The sequence below is a fragment of the Carcharhinus amblyrhynchos genome, chromosome 7, assembly GCF_965287045.1.
Source record: "Carcharhinus amblyrhynchos chromosome 7, sCarAmb.v2.hapA, whole genome shotgun sequence".
Lineage (NCBI taxonomy): Eukaryota > Metazoa > Chordata > Chondrichthyes > Carcharhiniformes > Carcharhinidae > Carcharhinus > Carcharhinus amblyrhynchos.
Genome location: NC_137330.1, coordinates 69,051,850 through 69,072,129, shown reverse-complemented (window position 1 = coordinate 69,072,129; position 20,280 = coordinate 69,051,850). Strand labels below are relative to the sequence as shown.

Genomic DNA, 20,280 nt, shown 5'->3' with positions numbered 1-20,280 from the left:
GAAAATTTATCCGTACTGACTTTGTGTGTGACAACTGTGTGTGCTGTTGTATGCTCTGTCTGAGACCAGAACTCTCCATTCACCTGATGAAGGGGCAAACCCCAAAAGCTTGTGAGTTTACTATCAAATAAATTGGTTGGATTTAAACCTGGTGTTGTCAGACTTCTTTCTGAGCCAGTATACAGGATGCAGACTTTGGCAAAGAGGAAGTCTCTCAGAACAGTCTCCTTCACTTTGGTATAGCTTGAAGTCTCCTCAGGTTGAAGAGCTTCCCATCCACTCTGTACTTGAGGCTGATTCCAGCAACACTGTCAACACTGGTATCATTCAGCATGGCAGTAAACATCATGCTCAACAGTGTGGGTGCGAGCACACAGCCCTGTTTGACGCCATTGGTGACTGGGAGTGCCTCAGAGGATTCTTCGTCATCCAGTACTCTGGCTATCATGCCATCATGGAACTGGCGTACAGCTGAATGAATTTGGGGGGGGGCAGCTGAACTTTGACACGGTCCTCCACAGGCCTTGTTAGCTTACAGTGTCGAAGGCTTTTGCAAGGTCAACAAAGGTTGTGTAGAGCTTGTGATTCTGCTCCTGATACTTCTCCTGAAGTCGGCGCGAAGCAAAAATCACGCCAATAGTCTCACGACCTTTGCGGAAGGTACACTGTGGTTCTGGAAGCAAGCCCAGCTCCAGCTCAGTGACCAGACAATTTAGCAGGACTCTTGCGAGAGTTTTTCCTATGATGGAGAGCAGCGAGATTCTTCGGTGGTTGTCGCATACTTGCCGATTGCCCTTCCTCTTTTAGAAGTATACGATGGAAGCATCTTTAAGTTCCCGAGGAATGGATCCTTGCTTCCAAAAGGACTGAAAGAACTCGGTGAGCTTGTTGATAAATACAGGACCAGCAGCTTTGTAGATCTCTGTGGGTATGGCATCTGCCCTTGGGGCTTTGCCACTGAATAGCTGGCTGACAGCTTTTGTGACTTCAGCTACTACTGGTGGGTCATCCATGGTGCTGTTAATATCAGCCCGGGGAATCCTGTCTATTGCCTTATCGTTAATAGATGACGGTTGGTTGAGAACTGCTTCAAAGTGTTCAGCCCAGCTCTGCAGGATCTAAGCCCTCTCTGTAATGAGAATTGTGCCATCTGTACTCAGGAGGAGGAAACTCCCAGGAGACTGAGGTCCATAAAGAGCGCTGAGGGCTTCGTAGAACCATTTCAAGTCGTTACTGTCAATCCCTGTATTTCGTCTGCCTTGGCGCTCCACCAGACATCCTGCATTTTATGCAATTTATTCTGGACAAGTCGAGAAGCCGGCTAAGGAAAGTTACACTGGCATTGGAGGCAGTCCTGAGAAGGTTCACAAAGTTGATCCTAGGTATGGAGGGATTTCCTTATGAGGGGAGGTGGAATTGGTTGGGCCTGTTCTTATTACAGTTAGAAGTAGGAGTGGCAACCATATTGAGATTCTCAGGGGCTTAATAAGGTAGTTGCTGAGAGGTTACTTCCCCTTGTGGGGAAGTGTAAGACCAGAAGGCATAACCTTAGAGCATGGGGTTGCCATTTAAGACAGAGATAAGTAGGACGTTCTTCACTCAACGGGTAGTGAATCTGTGGAATTTTTTATACCACAGACGGCTGTAGAGGCTGAGATTAAGTACGTTCAAGGCTGAGATTGACAGATTTTTAATCAGTAAGAGAATCAAAAGTTATGGAGCTAAGGCAAGAAAGTAGAGTTAAGGATTATCAAATTAGATCAGTCGTGATCTCACTGAATGGTAGAATAGACTCAATGGGCCGAATGGCCTGATTCTGCTCCTACGTCCTAAGTCTTAGGGTCAGTGTAAGATGCAGCCATTCATTCAAACTTATTTTGTACTGGGTTTTTTGAAGCCAAATGATTTTTGAACATATGAATGCTGATGAGTATTTGAGAATTCTGAAAGAAACATTTTAGTGTGGTTTCTTTCATATTTAATGTTTTCTTTCAATCATTGGATATGGGCATTTCTGGCAATGCCAGCACTTTTTCTCCATTCTTAACTGCTCTTGAGGAGAAGGCATTTTGCCACCTTCTTGAACTGCTGCCATCCATCTAATGACCCACAGTGCTGTCAGGAAGGAAGTTCTAGGATTTTGACCCAGAGACAATGAAGAAATGGCAATACAGCTCCAAGTCAGGATAGTTGGTGGCTTGGAGGAAAAGTTGCCATGGTGATGGTGGTGTTTCTATGCATCTTCTCCCTTGTTCTTCTAGACAGTAGAGGTCACAGGTTTGGAAGGTGCCATTAAAGAAGCATGTCCTAGTTACTGCACTGCACTTGTGGATGATACAGACTGTTGTCACTGTAAAATGGTGGCAAAGACGCTGCTCATCAAGTGGATTGTCCTTGATGGTATTGAGCATCCTAAGTGTTAAAAGCTGTACTCATACAGGTAAGTACTGTCTTCGCAGAATATTACGCATCCAATGACAAGACAAAGTAACCAGACACTGAAGTTCTCTCTAGAGCAAGTCTACCATCAGTGCACACACTGCTGATGAGAGCGCAGATCCGGAGGGCAGGTCATCCGTATGTCAGATGAGTGCATACCCAAGCAGCTCCTTTTTGGGGAACTCTCTGCTGGAAAATGCTCGCATGGAGGGCAGAAGAAACGAATTATCAAGGGGCCACACGGTGAAGCCTTCCATTGTTTGCTGGAGCTGAGAGAGAGAGAGAGCTAAGATTTTACCTGTTAAAAACCTGTTTAAAATAAGTTTAAAGCACTTTACTCTTTGTAGAACTGTTTAAAGCATTTATTTATTGTATTTACTGCTTTAAGAATTCTGAGGGTGTGGTGAAAAGGCATTTGTGGACCAGCCTGCTTTAAATCAGCGCCAGGTTTAAAAAGGAGGCCTGGTGTAGACAGTGGGCAGCGTCTGAGCGGGCAGCGGAGTGAGTGGGAAGCAGAGTGAGTTAATAGGGCTTAATATCAAAAAGGGCTTGAAAGAAAAAAGGCCAGGTGAGTTTGTTTGAAAAAAAGGAAAAAAAAATTTTTTCAAAACTGCTACAGCAAGAAACAAGGAAAAAAATTTTTTTCCCCATAAAAAATTACAGTGAATAATGGAGGGGCATGTGATGTGTGGTTTCTGTATGATGTGGGAACTGGTGGACCCCAGGGTCCTTCCCAGTGACCATGTCTGCAGTAAGTGCAGGTTGCTGGAGGAGCTCCAGCTCAAGGTGGATGAGCTGGCCTCTGAGCTACAGACACTGAGGCTCATCAGGGGGAGAGAGGGTGCCCCTAGACTGGCTAAATCTAAGGGTCAGGGACAAAAGGGGGCTGCTGGGAGGAGGAGGAAGGGGGGTGAGGAGCGGAGGCCTCAGCCTCTTAATCTGCATAACAGGTTTGAGGTTCTTGCTTCCACTCTGGAAGAGGACGAGGCAGGTGAGGTTGGTGAGCAAACTGCACACGGTACAGTGATGCAGCAGGACATAGGCAAAGAGAAGGGGAAAAGGAACGTAGTAGTGATTGGAGATAGTGGGGTGAAGAGTATTGACACTGTCCTTTGTCACAATGACAAAGTGCACAGAAGGGTGTGTTGTCTGCCTGGTGCTCGGGTACAGGATGTCGCAGCTGGGCTGCAGAGGAACCTGGAGTGGGAGGGTGAGAACCCGGTCGTTGTAGTACATGTGGGTGCCGGCGACGTAGGCAAAGTGCGGACTGAGGATCTGGGGAGGGAGTATGAGAAGCTGGGAATGGAATTAAAAAGTAGAACCGACAAGGTGGTCGTCTCTGGGCTACTGCCTGAACTGAGTGCAGACGGGCGTAGGATTGACAGGATAAAGGAAGTGAATGGGTGGCTCAGGGATTGGTGTGGGAGGAATGGGTTCGAATTTATGGGGCATTGGCACCAGTATTGGGGTAGGTGGGACTTGTTCGGGCGGGATGGGGTTGGTCTGAATCGTGCTGGGACCAGAGTGTTGGCGAATCGAGTAAAGAGGACTGTAGACAGGGCTTTAAACTAATTAGGGGGGGGGAGGGTGCGAGGGTAGGTGACGCTACGAGGTCTAAAGTTAAGGATAGGGTACAGGTAAGGGAAGAGGCCGAGGATGTCCCAATTGGTGGCGTTACGGCAAATAGGGTCCAGGTGAAGGCTGGGATGAAGGCGCTTTATCTGAATGCACGAAGCATTCGGAATAAAGTGGATGAGCTGGTGGCGCAGATTGACACAAATGGATACGATCTGGTGGCCATTACAGAGACGTGGCTGCAAGGTGACAGGGACTGGGAGATGAATGTACAGGGCTATCAAGTGTTTAGGAAGGATAGGCAGGAGGAAAGAGGGGGTGGCGTAGCTCTGCTGATTAAGGATAGTATCAAGGTGGTAGCAAGGGATGATATCGGAGCCAAAGAGCAGAACGTGGAATCGTTGTGGGTGGAGATTAGGAACAGCAAAGGGAGGAAGACGCTGGTGGGTGTCGTCTATAGGCCCCCGAATAATGATCTGGAGGTGGGGCGGGCTGTTAACACGCAAATAAGTGCGGCGTGCAGGAATGGGACGGCAGTAGTTATGGGAGATTTCAATCTGCATATTGATTGGTCGACCCATGTTGGACGAGGTGGGCTCGAGGAGGAGTTCTTGGAATGCTGCCGAGATAATTTCCTTGAACAGTGTGTGTTGGAGCCGACGAGGGAGCGAGCTATCTTGGATCTGGTGCTATGTAATGAGGCGGGTAGAATTAGGGACCTTGCGGTGAAGGATCCTCTTGGAGAGAGTGATCATTGTATGGTGGAGTTTCTGGTGCAGATGGAGGAGGAGAAAGTGGGTTCCCGGACACGTGTCCTTTGTTTGAATAGAGGGGAGTATGGTAGGATGAGAGAAGAATTGGCGAATGTGGACTGGGGGAGTGCGTTGGAAGGTAGGTCTGCTGAGGAGCAGTGGAGGATCTTTAAGGAGATCTTTCTTGGTGCTCAGCAGAAATTTATTCCGATGGTTAAAAAGGGCAGTAGGAAGAGAGGTAATAAGCCGTGGATAACGAAGGAGGTGAAGGAAAGTGTTAAATTAAAAGCGGAGGAATTTAGAGTAGCTAAGAGTAGTGGGCGAGAAGAGGATTGGGAAAGGTTTAAATGTCAACAAAGATTGACAAAGAAGTTGATAAAGGAGGGTAGGAGAAGCTATGAGGCTGGGCTAGCACTTAATATAAAAAAGGATAGCAAGAGTTTTTATAAATATATAAAAAGGAAGAGGCTGGCTAGGGTGAACGTTGGTCCTTTAGAGGATGAGAAAGGGGACCTAGTGGTAGGGGATGGGGATATGGCTAAGGTCTTGAATAACTTTTTTGTTTCTGTCTTCACGGAGGAGGACGTGAATAATTTGCCGGGTGTTAGCGATGGAAAGGTGGTAGGAATGGAGGGTCTTAATGACATTACTGTTACTAGAGAGGTGGTGCTCGACAGACTGGAGGGGCTGATTGTGGACAAGTCCCCAGGACCGGATGGAATGCATCCGAGGGTTCTGAAAGAAATGGCGGTGGTGATAGTGGATGCCTTGGTGGTTATTTTCCAGACGTCGCTGGATTCCGGGGAAGTGCCGGAAGATTGGAAAACGGCTAATGTTACGCCGTTGTTTAAGAAGGGTGCCAGGCAAAAGGCGGGGAATTATAGGCCGGTTAGTTTAACGTCTGTGGTAGGTAAAATGTTAGAATCCGTCATTAAGGAGGAAATTGCGAGGCATCTTGAAGGGAATTGCTTGATAGGGCGGACGCAACACGGTTTCATTAAAGGGAAGTCGTGTCTGACAAATTTACTGGAGTTCTATGAGGATGTGTCTAGGGCAGTGGATAGAGGACAGCCGGTGGATGTGGTCTTTCTGGATTTTCAGAAGGCGTTTGACAAGGTACCTCACAAGAGGTTATTGCAGAAGGTCAGGGGACATGGAGTTGGGGGTAGGGTGTTAGCGTGGATAGAGGATTGGTTGTCAAATAGGAGGCAGAGAGTGGGGGTCAATGGGTGCTATTCGGATTGGCGGTTGGTGACTAGTGGGGTGCCCCAGGGGTCGGTGCTGGGGCCTCAGCTATTTACCATTTATATAGATGATCTGGAGGAGGGAACCAAGTGCAGGGTGTCGAAATTTGCTGATGACACCAAGATTGGGGGAAAGGCAAATTGTGCGGAGGGTGTGGAGAGTCTGCAGAAGGATCTAGATAGGCTGGGCGAATGGGCCAGGAAATGGCAAATGGAATTTAATGTTGGCAAGTGTGAGGTGGTCCACTTTGGTAGGAAGAATGGTAGGAAGGACTATTACTTACGTGGCGAAAAACTGCAGCAGGCGACGGTGCAGAGGGACCTCGGGGTCCTTGTGCATGAGTCGCAAAAACCCAGCTTGCAGGTGCAGCAGGTGGTCAGGAAGGCAAATGGGATGCTGGCCTTCATAGCGAGGGGGATTGAATATAAAAGTAGGGAGGTCTTGCTGCAGCTGTATAGGGCATTGGTGAGGCCGCAGCTGGAGTACTGTGTGCAGTTTTGGGCGCCGCACCTGCGCAAGGATATTTTGGCCCTGGAGGGAGTGCAGAGGAGGTTTACTAGGATGATACCGGAGTTGAGGGGATTGAGCTATGAGGAGAGGCTGAATAAACTAGGCTTGTACTTGTTAGAGTTTAGAAGAATGAGGGGAGATCTCATTGAGACGTATAAGATGATGAATGGGATGGATAGGATAGAGGTGGAGAGACTCTTCCCGCTCAAAAAAGACAGTAGGACTAGGGGGCACAGCCTCAAGATAAAGGGGAGGCGGTTTAGAACGGAGTTGAGGAGGAACTTCTTCACTCAAAGGGTGGTGAATCTCTGGAATTCTCTGCCCGTTGAAGTGGTGGAGGCTGCCTCGCTAAATATTTTTAAGAAGCGGGTTGATGGGTTCTTGATAAGAGAGGGGATTAAGGGTTATGGGGAGAGGGCGGGAAAGTGGAACTGAGCCACAACAGATCAGCCATGATCTTATTGAATGGCGGGGCAGGCTCGAAGGGCTAGATGGCCTACTCCTGCTCCTATTTCTTATGTTCTTATGTTCTTATGTTTCAAAGACACACTCAAAGCCTCCCTGAAGTTGCATTGACATTGACACGACCACCTGGGAAATGCTAGCACAAAACCGTCCTACCTGGCACTGCCTCATCCACAAGAGCTGTCAAGGTCACGAAGCAAGGTATATTGCTGAAGCACAACTTAAGCGCGAGCTGCGCAAGTCCAGAGCCACCAGTGCAACAACTACGGTGTCTACACATGTCTGTCCAATATGTGCCACGATATCCCGCGCCCGAATTGGCCTGATCAGTCATCTTCGGTCACACTGCAACCAGCCTCAAAATGACTAATGATGTCAAAGTCCTCATCGATGACGATGGACAAACGACAAGTACTGAATACTCCATCACACTCCTGACTTATGCCTTTCAATGGTGGACAGTCTTTAGGGAGCAATGAAGTGAATTACTTTCTGCAGAATTACTAGTCCCTAACCTGGTCTTGTAAACAGTATTTAAACTGGTCTACTTAAATTTCCAGCAAATGTTAACCTCCCCCTGCTTTCCCCATCCCAGAATGATGATGAGAGCTTCAGCATTGTATTGCTGCTCACTGATAGTCAAAGGAGAAGGCCAGATTTTCTCTTGTTGAATCTGGTCATTGCCTGTCATTTGTAAGGCACAAATGTTACATGTCACTTAACCGCCCAAACCAGAATGTTGCCCAGGTGTTGCTAAATGCAGAGGTCTCTTCAGTATTTGTACACTGTGCAGTTATACCCTTCCGAAGAAGTAGTCAAAGATGGTTATACCTGAAGATGGTTAATCTGTTGTAGATCACAGGAAGTTTAAAGATGATTAAAAAAAAGTCACCTAAGGAAATAAGTTTCATTACTTTTTATTTTGTTATACAATTAAAACACTCAGAAGATGCTCTTCTCGTAACTCAAATTGAAATCATCATTGCATACTCTGCCATTGATAGATATGTATTTGACTCAGTTCAATGAAAATGTAGGAGTAATTTTCACAAAATTACAATTCCTAAACTGGTTAAGCAAATGTAATACTTATAGATTGTAGATGTTGTTTGACAAAGGTAAAATAAGTAAAAGGTTTAAAAAAGAAAACAGACAGGTTCAACCTGACAAGAATGAGACTGCAAAATGGGGAATGCCAAAGCAAAGAGTCAAATGGAACCACTGCCATTTCTGTAGGAGTATTATTATTTTGTGGTGTGAATGGATCTGCTAGAGTTCTGAAATTCTCGCACTGAAAATCAGGCTTGAGACTTCAGCATATTTTTATTTAGATTCAGTTGAGCAGTGCAAAATTATTCCCTGGATTATTGCCTTGAGTTTCAACAATGAAACTCAAGGAAACTCAGTGAAACTCATAAGAACTTATGTTCTTATGACCCAAAGAAAGTTGATTTGGCAGAAGAGAAAAATAGGTCTACACCGTGGTTTAACCTTTCTCATGTTCTTATGACCCAAAGAAAGCTGATTTGGCAGAAGAGAAAAATAGGTCTACACCTATCTTACACATAAGATTAAATTTCATGAAGGTGCAGTAACATTATTCGTCAGAAACATTTTTGTGGAATAAGTTATACAAAAAGATTACTGAAATGAACTTAAGCAGTAACAAGAATTGAATAATTCGGCAGGTTAGTTGAGCTAAAATGGCTTTACTGCATTTAAATTTTCTCATATCTTTACATTCCATATATTGAAATATTTCATGAATACTACATTAGATAGTGAATCAAATCTTGAATTAAAACAGAATTATATTTAACAAAAATGAAAGTACATCAGAATTGCATTATTAATTCTGAAATAAAATGTAATAAAAAACACAAAACAACTCAGTGGTTTTCTCATCATTTACAGAATCACAGTGTTGTTGGAGCTGCACTCATCAAGGAAGTGGAGACTATTTTATGACCTTCCTGATTCCAGGCTTTCTGCTTGTGTGGTGGAGGCAAATTCAATTGAACAAAGAGAATATTAGAAATAGCGTATAGAGTTATAGGGAAAAGGCAGGAGAATGTCACAAAGTCGTAATGCCGACACAGACATGATGGGCCAAATGCCTACTTAATGCACCATTATAATTATGTGCTCCTGTAGATGAAGAAGTTCATCAACATCCAGGATAAAGCAACGCACTTGTTCAACACCCTATCCACCAGCAGACAGCCAAAGGAGTGCTTACCAATTGGAAAATGTGCTGCAACAACACACAAAGACTTCTTCAAAAATATCTGAAACCCACAAACTCTACCAGCAGCCACATGGGAACATTATTACCTCCAAGTTACACACCATCCTGACTTGGAAATATATCACAATTCTTTCATCATCACTGGGTCAAAATCCTGAAGCTCCATACTTAAACTATCTATCTTGCTGAAGCACCTTCACCAAATCAGCTGCAGTAGTCTTGCTTTCTCAGGAGTAGTTAGAGATGCCCTTGTTAGGAATTTTAAAATTTCATTCTATAAAAGAATATAGGCTGCCCATCCGTGCTCAAGGGCAAGGATGTCACAAAGTATGACTTGCTACCATAATACCATGGGAAAGAGGAACAGGAGTAGGCTGTTCAGCCTCTCGAGCCTGCTTCACCATTCAATAGGATCATGGTTGATCCAACATTCCTTATGTCCACTTTCTTGCCCTTTCCCCATAACCTCTGATTTCCTGACTGATCAAAAATCTATCTATTTCAGCCTTAAATATACACAATGACCCTGCCCTACAGCTCTCTGTGGCAAGGAGTTTGGAAGGCTTTCAATTTTCAGAGAAGAAATTCCTACTCCTCACAGTTTTAAACTGGCACTTCTTTATTCTGATCACAGGAAACTTAAGGTGATTAAAAAAAAATCAGCTGAGGAAACAAATTCCACTATGTCCTCTGGTCTTAAGCCCCACCCATAAGGGGAAACATCCATCCAAAATAAAAACACCCAACAGTTTTGAAGAAATGAAGTTTCTTTCTGGTTGTACTTATCAGTCTACTTTACTATTAAAGTCAGGTATTAGATGAAGGAAGGAGGCAAAGAATAAATTGCTATTTAGATACTAGTGTTATAAAAATTATATCAAACTGAGAAGATCCAGTTACCTGATTCAGAAGATCTTCAACCTTTTTCTGCCAACCTTCTTTCTCTGCATTATTTTCTTGGTCCTTCTGATGCGATAGTTGAGCAAGAGCAGCTCGTTTCTCATCTTCATGCTGTCTTTCTAACTTGTCAAACAGTTTATCATGTTCCTCCCTAAGATGATAAATATTTTACTTCAGTAATATAAAATACAAACAGGGTGGTAAGGTTTATTTGTACATATAAAAACAGAAACATTTAGGTAGTGAATTTCCTCAAATCATCAGATTAGTGATTCAATAAAAGGAAAAGTTAAGAAAAGATTTCTGGTTTACCCCAAGTAAATGCTAACATTCCTTTCCTGAAATTCTTCCATTGTGTACACCAATTATAACATGTTACGAAACTCAGTGACTCGTCAAAGGTTTGTACAAAGTCAATTTAAGATACTGAAGGAAACTAGAGATAGGGAGGGGCGAAGCAATGGAAGTATTTGAAAACAAAGATGACAATTTGAAGAGCAACACATTGCTTGACCAGAAGCTAGAGGTTAGCAAGCCAAGAGAGATAGTGCTCACTATCACTGTCACTAAGATAGTGATTGTGATAGTGGTGGGACTCGTTGTGAGTTTAGACAAGGGCAGCAGAATTTTGAATGACCTCAAGTTTCTAGAGGGCAGAATGTGGGAGAATAGCTAAGAGTACATTTGAATAGTCAAGTCTAGAGGTAACAGAGATACAAATAAGGGTTAAAGCAGCAGATAAATTGAGACCTGGATAAAGTTAGATGGTATTATGGAGGTGGAAATAGTGATGGTTCAAAATTGTAACTGGAAGCTCACCCTGGGGTCAAATTGGACATCAGGACTTTAATTCCAGACTGTTGCCTTGAAGGGGGATGGAATCGGTAGCTATCGAACAAAGTTTTAAGTGGGGACCAAAAGCAATGGCTTGTCTTCCCAATATGTAATTGGAGGGATTTTTTGCTTATCCAGTATAAGATTAGTTGAGAACTTGGTGTCATCTGTGCATATGAAGACTTATGCTGTGCTTCCAGATAATGTTGCCAAGGGGGAACATGTAAGTCAGAAATAGGCTAGAACCAAGATCAGATCCTTGGGGCACTTTAATTCAGAACTCTGTGGGGCAGCATAATAAGAGCATTGATGAGCTTCATACCACTGACAAGCAGCATGGAGGAATCTAGATCAAACTTGACAGAAGGCAACACAAAGAGCTCCCCCTATCTGGTGCATCTTCCTGCAGACCCAGAGACACTGTAGCAGCTGCCCGCACACCCATGCAGCCTTTCTGTTGGCAGGTCACAAAATCCTCTGCCTTCCCTATAAGGATGCAGCAACACCTTCTGCCAAATCCAGGAACTAACCACAAAATTTCCCAAAATGCTCCATATAATGTACATTTCCTGAAATAGCAAAAGTTATTCTGTTTTTCCTTAACTGCATATAGAATGCCTGACATCCATCATTATGAAGTGCTTCGAAAGGCTAGTCATGACACGAATCAACCACCTGGATCCATTACAGTTTCCCTCTTGCCACAACAGGTCCACAGCAGACGTCATTTCCCTGGCCCTGCGCTCAACCCTAGAGCACCTAGACAACAAGGACACCAATGTCAGACTCCTATTTAGTGACTACAGCTCAGCCTTCAACACCATTATTCCCACGAAACTCATCTCCAAACTCCGCGGCCTGGACCTTGGCACCTCCCTCTGCAACTGGGTCCTAAACTTCCGAACTCACAGGCCACAATCAGTGAGGATAGGCAACAACATTTCCTCCTCAATTATCCTCAACACTGGTGCCCCACAAGGCTGTGTTTTCAGCCTCCTACTACATTCCTTATACATCTATGACCGTGTGGCCAAATTCCCCTCCAATTCGATTTTCAAGTTTGCTGACAACATCACTGTAATGGGTCAGATCTCAAACAATGACAAGACAGGGTACAGCAATGAGATAGAGAATCTGGTGAACCGGTGCAGCAGCAATAATCTCTCCCTTAATGTCAACAAAACGAAGGAGATTGTCATCGACTTCAGGAAGCATAAAGGAGAACATCTGTCTACATCAATGGGGATGAAGTAGAAAAGGTCGAGAGCTTCAAGTTTTTAGGTGTCCAGATCACCAACAACCTGTCCTGGCCCCCCTATGCTGACACTATAGTTAAGAAAGACCACCAATGCCTCTACTTCCTCAGAATACTAAGGAAATTTGGCATGTTACTACGACTCTCACCAACTTTTACAGATGCTTCATGGAAAGCATTCTTTCTGGCTGTATCACAGCTTGGTATGGCTCCTGCTCTGCCCAAGACCGCAAGGAACTACAAAAGGTTGTGAATGTAGCCCAATCCATCATGCAAACCAGCCTCCCATCCACTGACTCTTTCTACACTTCCCGCTGCCTCAGCAAAGCAGCCAGCATAATTAAGGACCCCACGCAGGCTGGATATTCTCTCTTCCACCTTTTTCCGTTGGGAAAAAGATACAAAAGTCTGAGTTACGTACCAAATAACTCAAGAACAGCTTCCTCCCTGCTGCTGTCAGACTTTTGAATGGACTTATCTTGCACTAAGTTGATCGTTTTCCACACCCTACTTTGACTGTAACACTACATTCTGAACACTCTGTTTCCTTCCCTATGAACGGTATGCTTTGTATTTATATTGCGTAAGAAACAATACTTTTCACTGTATGCTAATACATGTGACAATAATAAATCAAACCAAATCAAATGTAATGCTGTGCAGGAGCAGCTGGAGGCACAGTGTGCTCCACTTGCAAGGCCAGTGCCTTCTCTCGCAATGCTATATGTCTAAATTTTGCACTCAGAGCAGGATTTTCTGGTTCCAGTAAATTTGGAGAGAAACCAAATGTCCTTTAGAAGAGCTGGACATGTTGCTCAGCCCGCAACTGAGCACTCAGACAACCAGCAGTGTGGACCCCACTCAGGCCAACGTGAACAATCAGGTAAATAAGAAGTTTGCACCAAGTTTGCATTCTGCCTAACTCTACTATAATGGGTACAGGCAGATTATAAATCACAAATCCTATAACCCAAACAAAATAGCACAGATGAACATCTAGCCCAATGTTTATTTTGTTCAGTGGTAGAACTGAAGTTTCTTCATTCTGCCAAATGATTGAACTCATGGAATTACTGTTTGCACCCTGATTGGCTGCTTTTAAGTTCTGGTGTCAGTTTTGAACTGTAAGGTGTAATATATGTGCAGAGAACATATATTTATTATCATATTCACCTATAAGTCTACATAAATCTCGGTAGTTGTGCAATGATAAGCCCTAGATAACACACACTTTATGAGCTTGACCCATTCCTGTTCTACTTTCCCTCTGTCCATTGCTTGTTCTATCAAAGTTTTCAAACATCTGTCCCAATCCACCACTCTGGGATCTGCCTTACCCGAGCAACTGACGTAACTCTAGGTTCTATTAAATGACTAGAAGAATTACCATGTGTGGGAACTCAATTCCACGCAGATTAAAAAAATAACTATTTCAAATTTTGATGTTTTGAATACTTAGCCATAAAATAGAAAATGTAATCTTACTTGACTTCACTAATTTTGGACACCACTAAACAGGCCAAAGATCTGAAATTGTGCTAGGTGAAGATTGAGCAATCCACAAGACAGGAAGCTCGGAAGACAAGATTGAAACATAAGAAATACGAGCAGGAGTAGGAAGCCAGCCGAGAGTGAGTGATGTTCCAAGAGAATGCCAAGATGAGAAATTTAAATTTCTGTTGATTTGGTGGGACCTGAAGAAACCATTGGCGGGGAGCTTGTCTCACCCAGGATCTTCAGATGTGGTGTTTGGAAATCCTCGTGAGAATGACAAAGCTTCTGCTTCTGTGAGACTGGTTGGCTCAAAATACTATAAATATTTGGGTGGGTTGTCAAGAAATCCATAGAATCTGCTTTAAAGACTCTGGGCCTGCTAGCATTTTAAAGAACAAAGAACAGCACAGGAACAGGCCCTTCAGTCAACCACGTTTCTGCTGACACAGATGCCTCTCTAAGCCAATATTTTCATGCCTCTATGTGGTCCATATCCCTCCATTCACTGCCTATGCATCTACCCATCCAGATGCCTCTTGAACATTGTTACAGAATCAGCTTCCACCACCACCTTCAGCAGCAAGTTCCAGGCATTCACCACCCTCTGTCTGAAAAATTTGCCTCTTATATCTCTTTTAAACTTCCCCCTCTCACTTTCAATCTATGCCCCAAGCAATTGACCTTTTGGCCCAAGGAGAAAGACTCTATCCAAGCCTGTCATAATCTTGTAAATCTCTCTCAGATCCCCACCTCACCCTCCAACTCTCCAATGAAAACATCCAAGTTTGTTCAATTTTTCTTCATTGTCCATATCCTCCACACCAGGGAACATCCTGGTAAATCTCTTCTGCACCCTCTCCCGCGCAGCAATATCCTGTGTGGCGATCAGAATCGTACACAATATGTCAAAATGTGGCCTAACCAAAGTCTTATATAGTTGTAACATGATTTTCCGATTCCTATATTCAATGCCCCGACTGATGAAGGCCAGCATGCTATATGCCTTCTTGACCACCTTGTCTGTCCAAGTTGCTACCTTCAGGGAACTGTGGATCTGCACGCCTAGATCCTTCTGTATACTAATATTTCTAAGGGCTCTAGCATTTACTGTATACTTTCCTTCTGCAGCACCCCTTCCAAATTGCATTACCTCACATTTGTCTGGGTTAAATTCCATCTGCCATCTGTCAGCACAGGTCTCCAGCTGATTAATATCCTGCTGAATCCTCCTCACCATCCGCTAGTCCCCCAGTTTTTGTAATATCTGCAAATTTATCAATCAGATCACCTACGTTTTCCTCCAAATCACTTATATATATTACAAACAACAGAGGCCCAGCACTGATCGTTGTGGAGCACTGCCTGTCACAGACCTCCAGTTAGAAAAGTAACCTTCCACTGCTATTCTCTTACAGACAAGCCCTCCATATACACAAGATCTGATCAGACAAGGAGGATCGCAACAGACACCTACAGGCACTGAAAGGCGCCCTCATAAGAACAGGAAATGGTGCTCGACTCATCAATCAACAGTTCTGACGTGCCACAGCAATACACCACACTGACCTCCTCAGAAGACAAACAAGGGACACGGCAGACAGAGTACCCTTTGTCATCTAGTACTTCCCCGGAGCAGAGAAGCTAGGCATCTTCTCAGGAGCCTTCAACATGTCATCGATAATGACGAACAGCTTGCCAAGGCTATCCCCACACCCCCACTTCTTGCCTTCAAACCGCCGCGCAACCTCAAACAGACCACTGTCCGCAGCAAACTACCCAGCCTTCAGGAGAACAGTGACCACGACACCACACAACCCTGTCACAGCAACCTTTGCAAGACATGCTGGATCATCGACACAGATGCCATCATCTCACATGAGAACACCGTCCACTAGGTACACAGTACATACTCTTGAGACTTGGCCAATGTTGTCTACCTGATGCGCTGCAGGAAAGGATGTCCCGAGGCACGGTACACTGGGGAGACCATGAAGACGCTACAACAACAAACGAATAAACACCGCTCAACAATACCAGGCAGGACTGTTCCCTTCCAGTCGGCGAACACTTCAGCCTCTGATCTTCAAGTAAGCGTTCTCCAAGGTGGCCTTCACGACACACGACAACGCAGAATCGCTGAACATAAACTGATAGCCAAGTTCCACATGCATGACAACGTTCATGTCACACTATCTGTAACCCCCATGACTTGCCTGGCCTTGCAAAATCTCACTAATTGTCCTGGCTAGAGACAATATACATCTCTTTAACCTGTGCTTGGCCCTCTCTCTACTCACACTGTCTGTACCTTTAAAACTTGATTACCTGTAAAAGACTCGCATTCCAACCATTATCTTGTAAATTGAGTTTGTGTCTTTATATGCCCTGTGAACAGAAGTCCTCAGTCACCTGATGAAGGAGCTTGAGACTCCGAAAGCTACTGCTGCAAAATAAACCTGTTCAACTTTAATCTGGTGCTGTGAGACTTCTTACAGTGCTTATCCCAGTCCAACGCCGGCAACTCTACATCATGGTTACCATTGACACTGTAAACTGCCAGCTCCAAATGGAGAGGATCTCCAAGAAGATCGTGCATTTCGACACAGACATCAAATCTTCACAAAGATGCAAGAAAGTAGACAAGATACCGAAAGGACTATGGATCACAAACCCAGTCAGGTCAACCTATAACACAGAATACGCTGAGAGACTTTGCCGTCACACCTCTCTCACACTCCTCAATCATACCACCAGCTCTACAGCAAACGCCGCAACCTACAAACCAAGATAGAGTCTATATTCTCAACTTGCACTCAGGAGGCAGACCAGCTTCGAAATATTGCCAAGCAGATGAGACAACGGAATTACGCTATCTACATGCACACCAAGAATAGGAAACTTGAGAAACTCGGCATCATCACCAGCAGCAACCAAGCCTCCCCAGCACCACAGTAGAAAACAGTACCACTGCAGGGAAGTCATTGTCAACTTGTCAGACTACACACTGCAACCAGGTGAAATCAAAGTTCTCAGCCAAGGGCTCAATTTCTGCACCACCTCTAAAATGGACCCCATGAGTCTCGCAGCGGAAACAGAGGAATTCATCAGGCGAATGAGGCTGCGGGAGTTCTTCCACAAACCCTAAGAGGCTAACAGTGAACACAATGAGACAGCCAATGAACCGGAACAGCCGACAGAGGGGTCCGTAGTGCAGCAACCGAAGAGGAAAGAGTCGAATTGGACTCCTCTGGAAGGCCGCTGCCCTCGACTTGACATGTTTGTCCAAGCCATCAGGAGGTGTGTCAATGCCAGATTCATTAGTCCACTCACAAGATAGCCCCGAAGCACAGTGCAACGCCATCCGCGCTCTCAAGACCAACCGCAACATTGTCATCAAACCAGCAAAGGAGGGGCTACCATCAGACTGAAGAGAATGGATTACTGCAAACAAGTGCACCGACAACTGAACAACCAGGAACACTACAGACGGTTGCCCACAGATCCGACCAAAGAACACATCCGTCAACTCAACAGACTGATCAAGATCTTTGATCCAGACTTCAGAGCACCCTTCTTGCTCTCATCCCACATACTCCCCACGTTGGAGATCTCTACATACCTCCCAAAGATACATAAAGCCAACACACTCCGCCATCCCATTGTACCAGGCAATGGGACCCTATGTGAGAACTTCTCCAGCTACATCGAGGGCATCCTGAAACCCATTGTACAAAGAACCCCCAGCTTCTGTCATGATACCTCGGACTTCCTACAGAAGCTCAGCACACATGGAGCAGTTGAACCAGGAGCACTTCTTGTCACAATGGATGTCTCAGCACTCTACACCAGCATCCCCCACGACGACGGCATTGCTGCAACTGTACTCAACACCAACAACTGCCAGGGTCCAGATGCAATTCTACAACTCATCCGCTTCATCCTGGACCACAATGTCTTCACCTTCAACAACGAGTTCTTCATCCAGACACACAGAACAGCCATGGGGACCAAATTCGCACCTCAATACGCCAACATCTTTATACACAGGTTCGAACAAGCCCTCTTCATCGCACAGGACCTTCAACCGATGCTATACACTAGATACATAGGTGACAAATTTCTTTCTTTGGACCCATGACAAACAATCACTGAAACAACTATATGATGACATCAACAAGTTCCATCCCACCATCAGACTCACCGTGGACTACTCTCAAGAATCAGTTGCATTCTTGGACACACGCATTTCCATCAAGGACAGTCACCCCAGCACTTCACTATACCACAAACCACGGATAACCTCACGATGCTCTATTTCTTCAGCTTCCATCCTAAATATGTTAAAGAAGCCATCCTCTACAGACAAGCCCTCCATATACACAGGATCTGTTCAGACGAGGAGGATCGCAAGAGACACCTACACGCACTTAAAAAACGCCCTCATAAGAACAGGATATCGCGCTTGACTCATCAATTTACAGTTCCAACATGCCACAGCGAAAAACTGCACCGACCTCCTCAGAAGACAAACATGGGACATGGCGGTCAGAGTACCCTTCGTCGTCTAGTACTTCCCCGGAGCGGAGAAGCTACAACATCTTCATCAATGAAGACGAACATCTTGCCAAGGCCATCCCCACACCCCCACTTCTTGCCTTCAAACAACCGCACAACCTCAAATAGACATTGTCTGCAGCAAACTACCCAGCCTTCATAAGAACATTGACCACAATACCACACAACCCTGCCACAGCAACTTCTGCAAGACGTGCCGGAACATTGACACAGATGCCATCATCTCACGTGAGAACACTATCCACCAGGTACACAGTACATACTCTTGCAACTCGGCCAACGTTGTCTACCTGATACGCTGCAGGGTAGGGTGTACCGAGGCATGGTACATTGGGGAAACCATGCAGACACCACGACAACAAACGAATGAACACCGCCCGACAATCACGAGGCAGGAGTGTTCCCTGCCAGTCGGGGAATGCTTCAGGAGTTATGGGCATTTATTCTCTGATCTTCGGGAAGCGCTCTCCAAGATGGCCTTCATGACATACGACAATGCAGAATCACTGAGCAGAAACTGATAGCCAAGTTCCGCACACGAGGCCAGCCTCAACCGGGATCTTGGGTTCATGTCGCATTATCTGTAACCCCCATGACTTGCCTGGGCTTGCAAAATCTCACTAACTGTCCAGGCTGGAGACTAAAAAACATCTCTTTAAACCGTACTTGGCCCTCTCTCCACTCACACTGTCTGTATCTTTAAGAATTGATTAGCTGTAGAGAATTGCACTCCAACCATTATCTTGTAAACTGAGTTTGTACCTTTATGTGCCCAGGTTGTGAACACAAGTCCTCACTCACTTGATGAAGATGACTTCAAAAGTTACTGCTGCCAAATAAACCTATTGGACTTTAACCTGGTGCTGTGAGATTTCTTACTGTCCTTTGCCCAAGCCAGTTTTGTATCAATCGTACCAGCTCACCTCGGATCCCAAAAAGCTTCACCTTCTGTATCAGCTTGCCATGAGGAATCTTATCGATGGCTTTACTAAGTTCATGTCTACAACATCCACTGTCTGCCCTGCTCAATTTTTTCTGTCACTTCCTCAAAGAACTCAATCAAGTTGGTGAGACACAACCTCACCTTCACAAAACCATGCTGCCTATTGCTAATAAGCTTATTCTCTTTCAGATGTGAGTATTTTCTGTCCCTAAGAATTTTCTCCAATAATTTCCCCATTACTGATCTAAAGCGGCTCCCAGGCCTGTAATTTCCCAGATTGTCTCTTCTGCTCTTCATAAACAGAGAACAATGTTAGTTACTTTCCAAACCTCTGGTACCTCGCCCATGTCTAAAGAGGATACAGAGATTTTGGCCAAGGCCTCAGCAATTTCTTCCCTTGCCTCTCTCAGTATTCTGGGATAGATCCTATCTGGCCCTGGGGACACGTCCACCTTAACATTTTTCAAAACCTCCAATACCTCCTCCCTTTTTATCTTAACATATCCGTGAATGTCAACATCCTCCTTTCCACATTCACCATCCACCACACCCTTTTCCTTTGTGAATGCAGATACAAAGTACTCGTTAAGGACCTTACCCACCTCATCTGGCTCCACACACAAATTCCCTCCACTATCCTTGAGTGGACCCACATTTTCCTCAGCTACCTTCTTTCTCCTTATATATGCATAAAAAGCCTTGGGATTCTGCTTAATCCTGCCTGCCAAGGGCATTTCATGGCCCCTTTTTACCCTCCCAAGTTCCCGTTTAAGCTCATCCTGGCTATCTTTAAATTTCATTTTCAATTTCTAAAAATTAATGTATGCCTCCTTCTTTTTCACTAAACTCACAATCCCTCTTGTCATCCATGGTTCCCAAATCTTGCCATCTTTATCCTTCATTTTTACAGGGACATACTTGTCCTGAATTGTTAACAACTGACTTTTAAAAGACTGCCATATATCGGATATGGATTCAGCCTCAAACAGCTACCCCAGTCTACATTTCCTAGCTCCAGCCTAAATTTGTCACAGTTAGCCTTCTC

At 44.8% G+C, this 20,280-nt stretch overlaps 1 protein-coding gene across 9 annotated transcripts in view; it reads right to left on the bottom strand.

The window, feature by feature from the left end:
- The window catches only part of fam184ab (family with sequence similarity 184 member Ab), a 214,841-nt gene that overhangs the window by 82,992 nt on the left and 111,569 nt on the right, over window positions 1-20,280 (bottom strand). For all 9 annotated transcript variants that reach the window (XM_080192543.1, XM_080192542.1, XM_080192545.1 and 6 more), the window contains one exon: window positions 10,135-10,285. In XM_080192543.1, coding sequence (XP_080048669.1) covers window positions 10,135-10,285 — 151 coding nt within the window. The remainder of the gene's footprint in view (window positions 1-10,134; window positions 10,286-20,280) is intronic.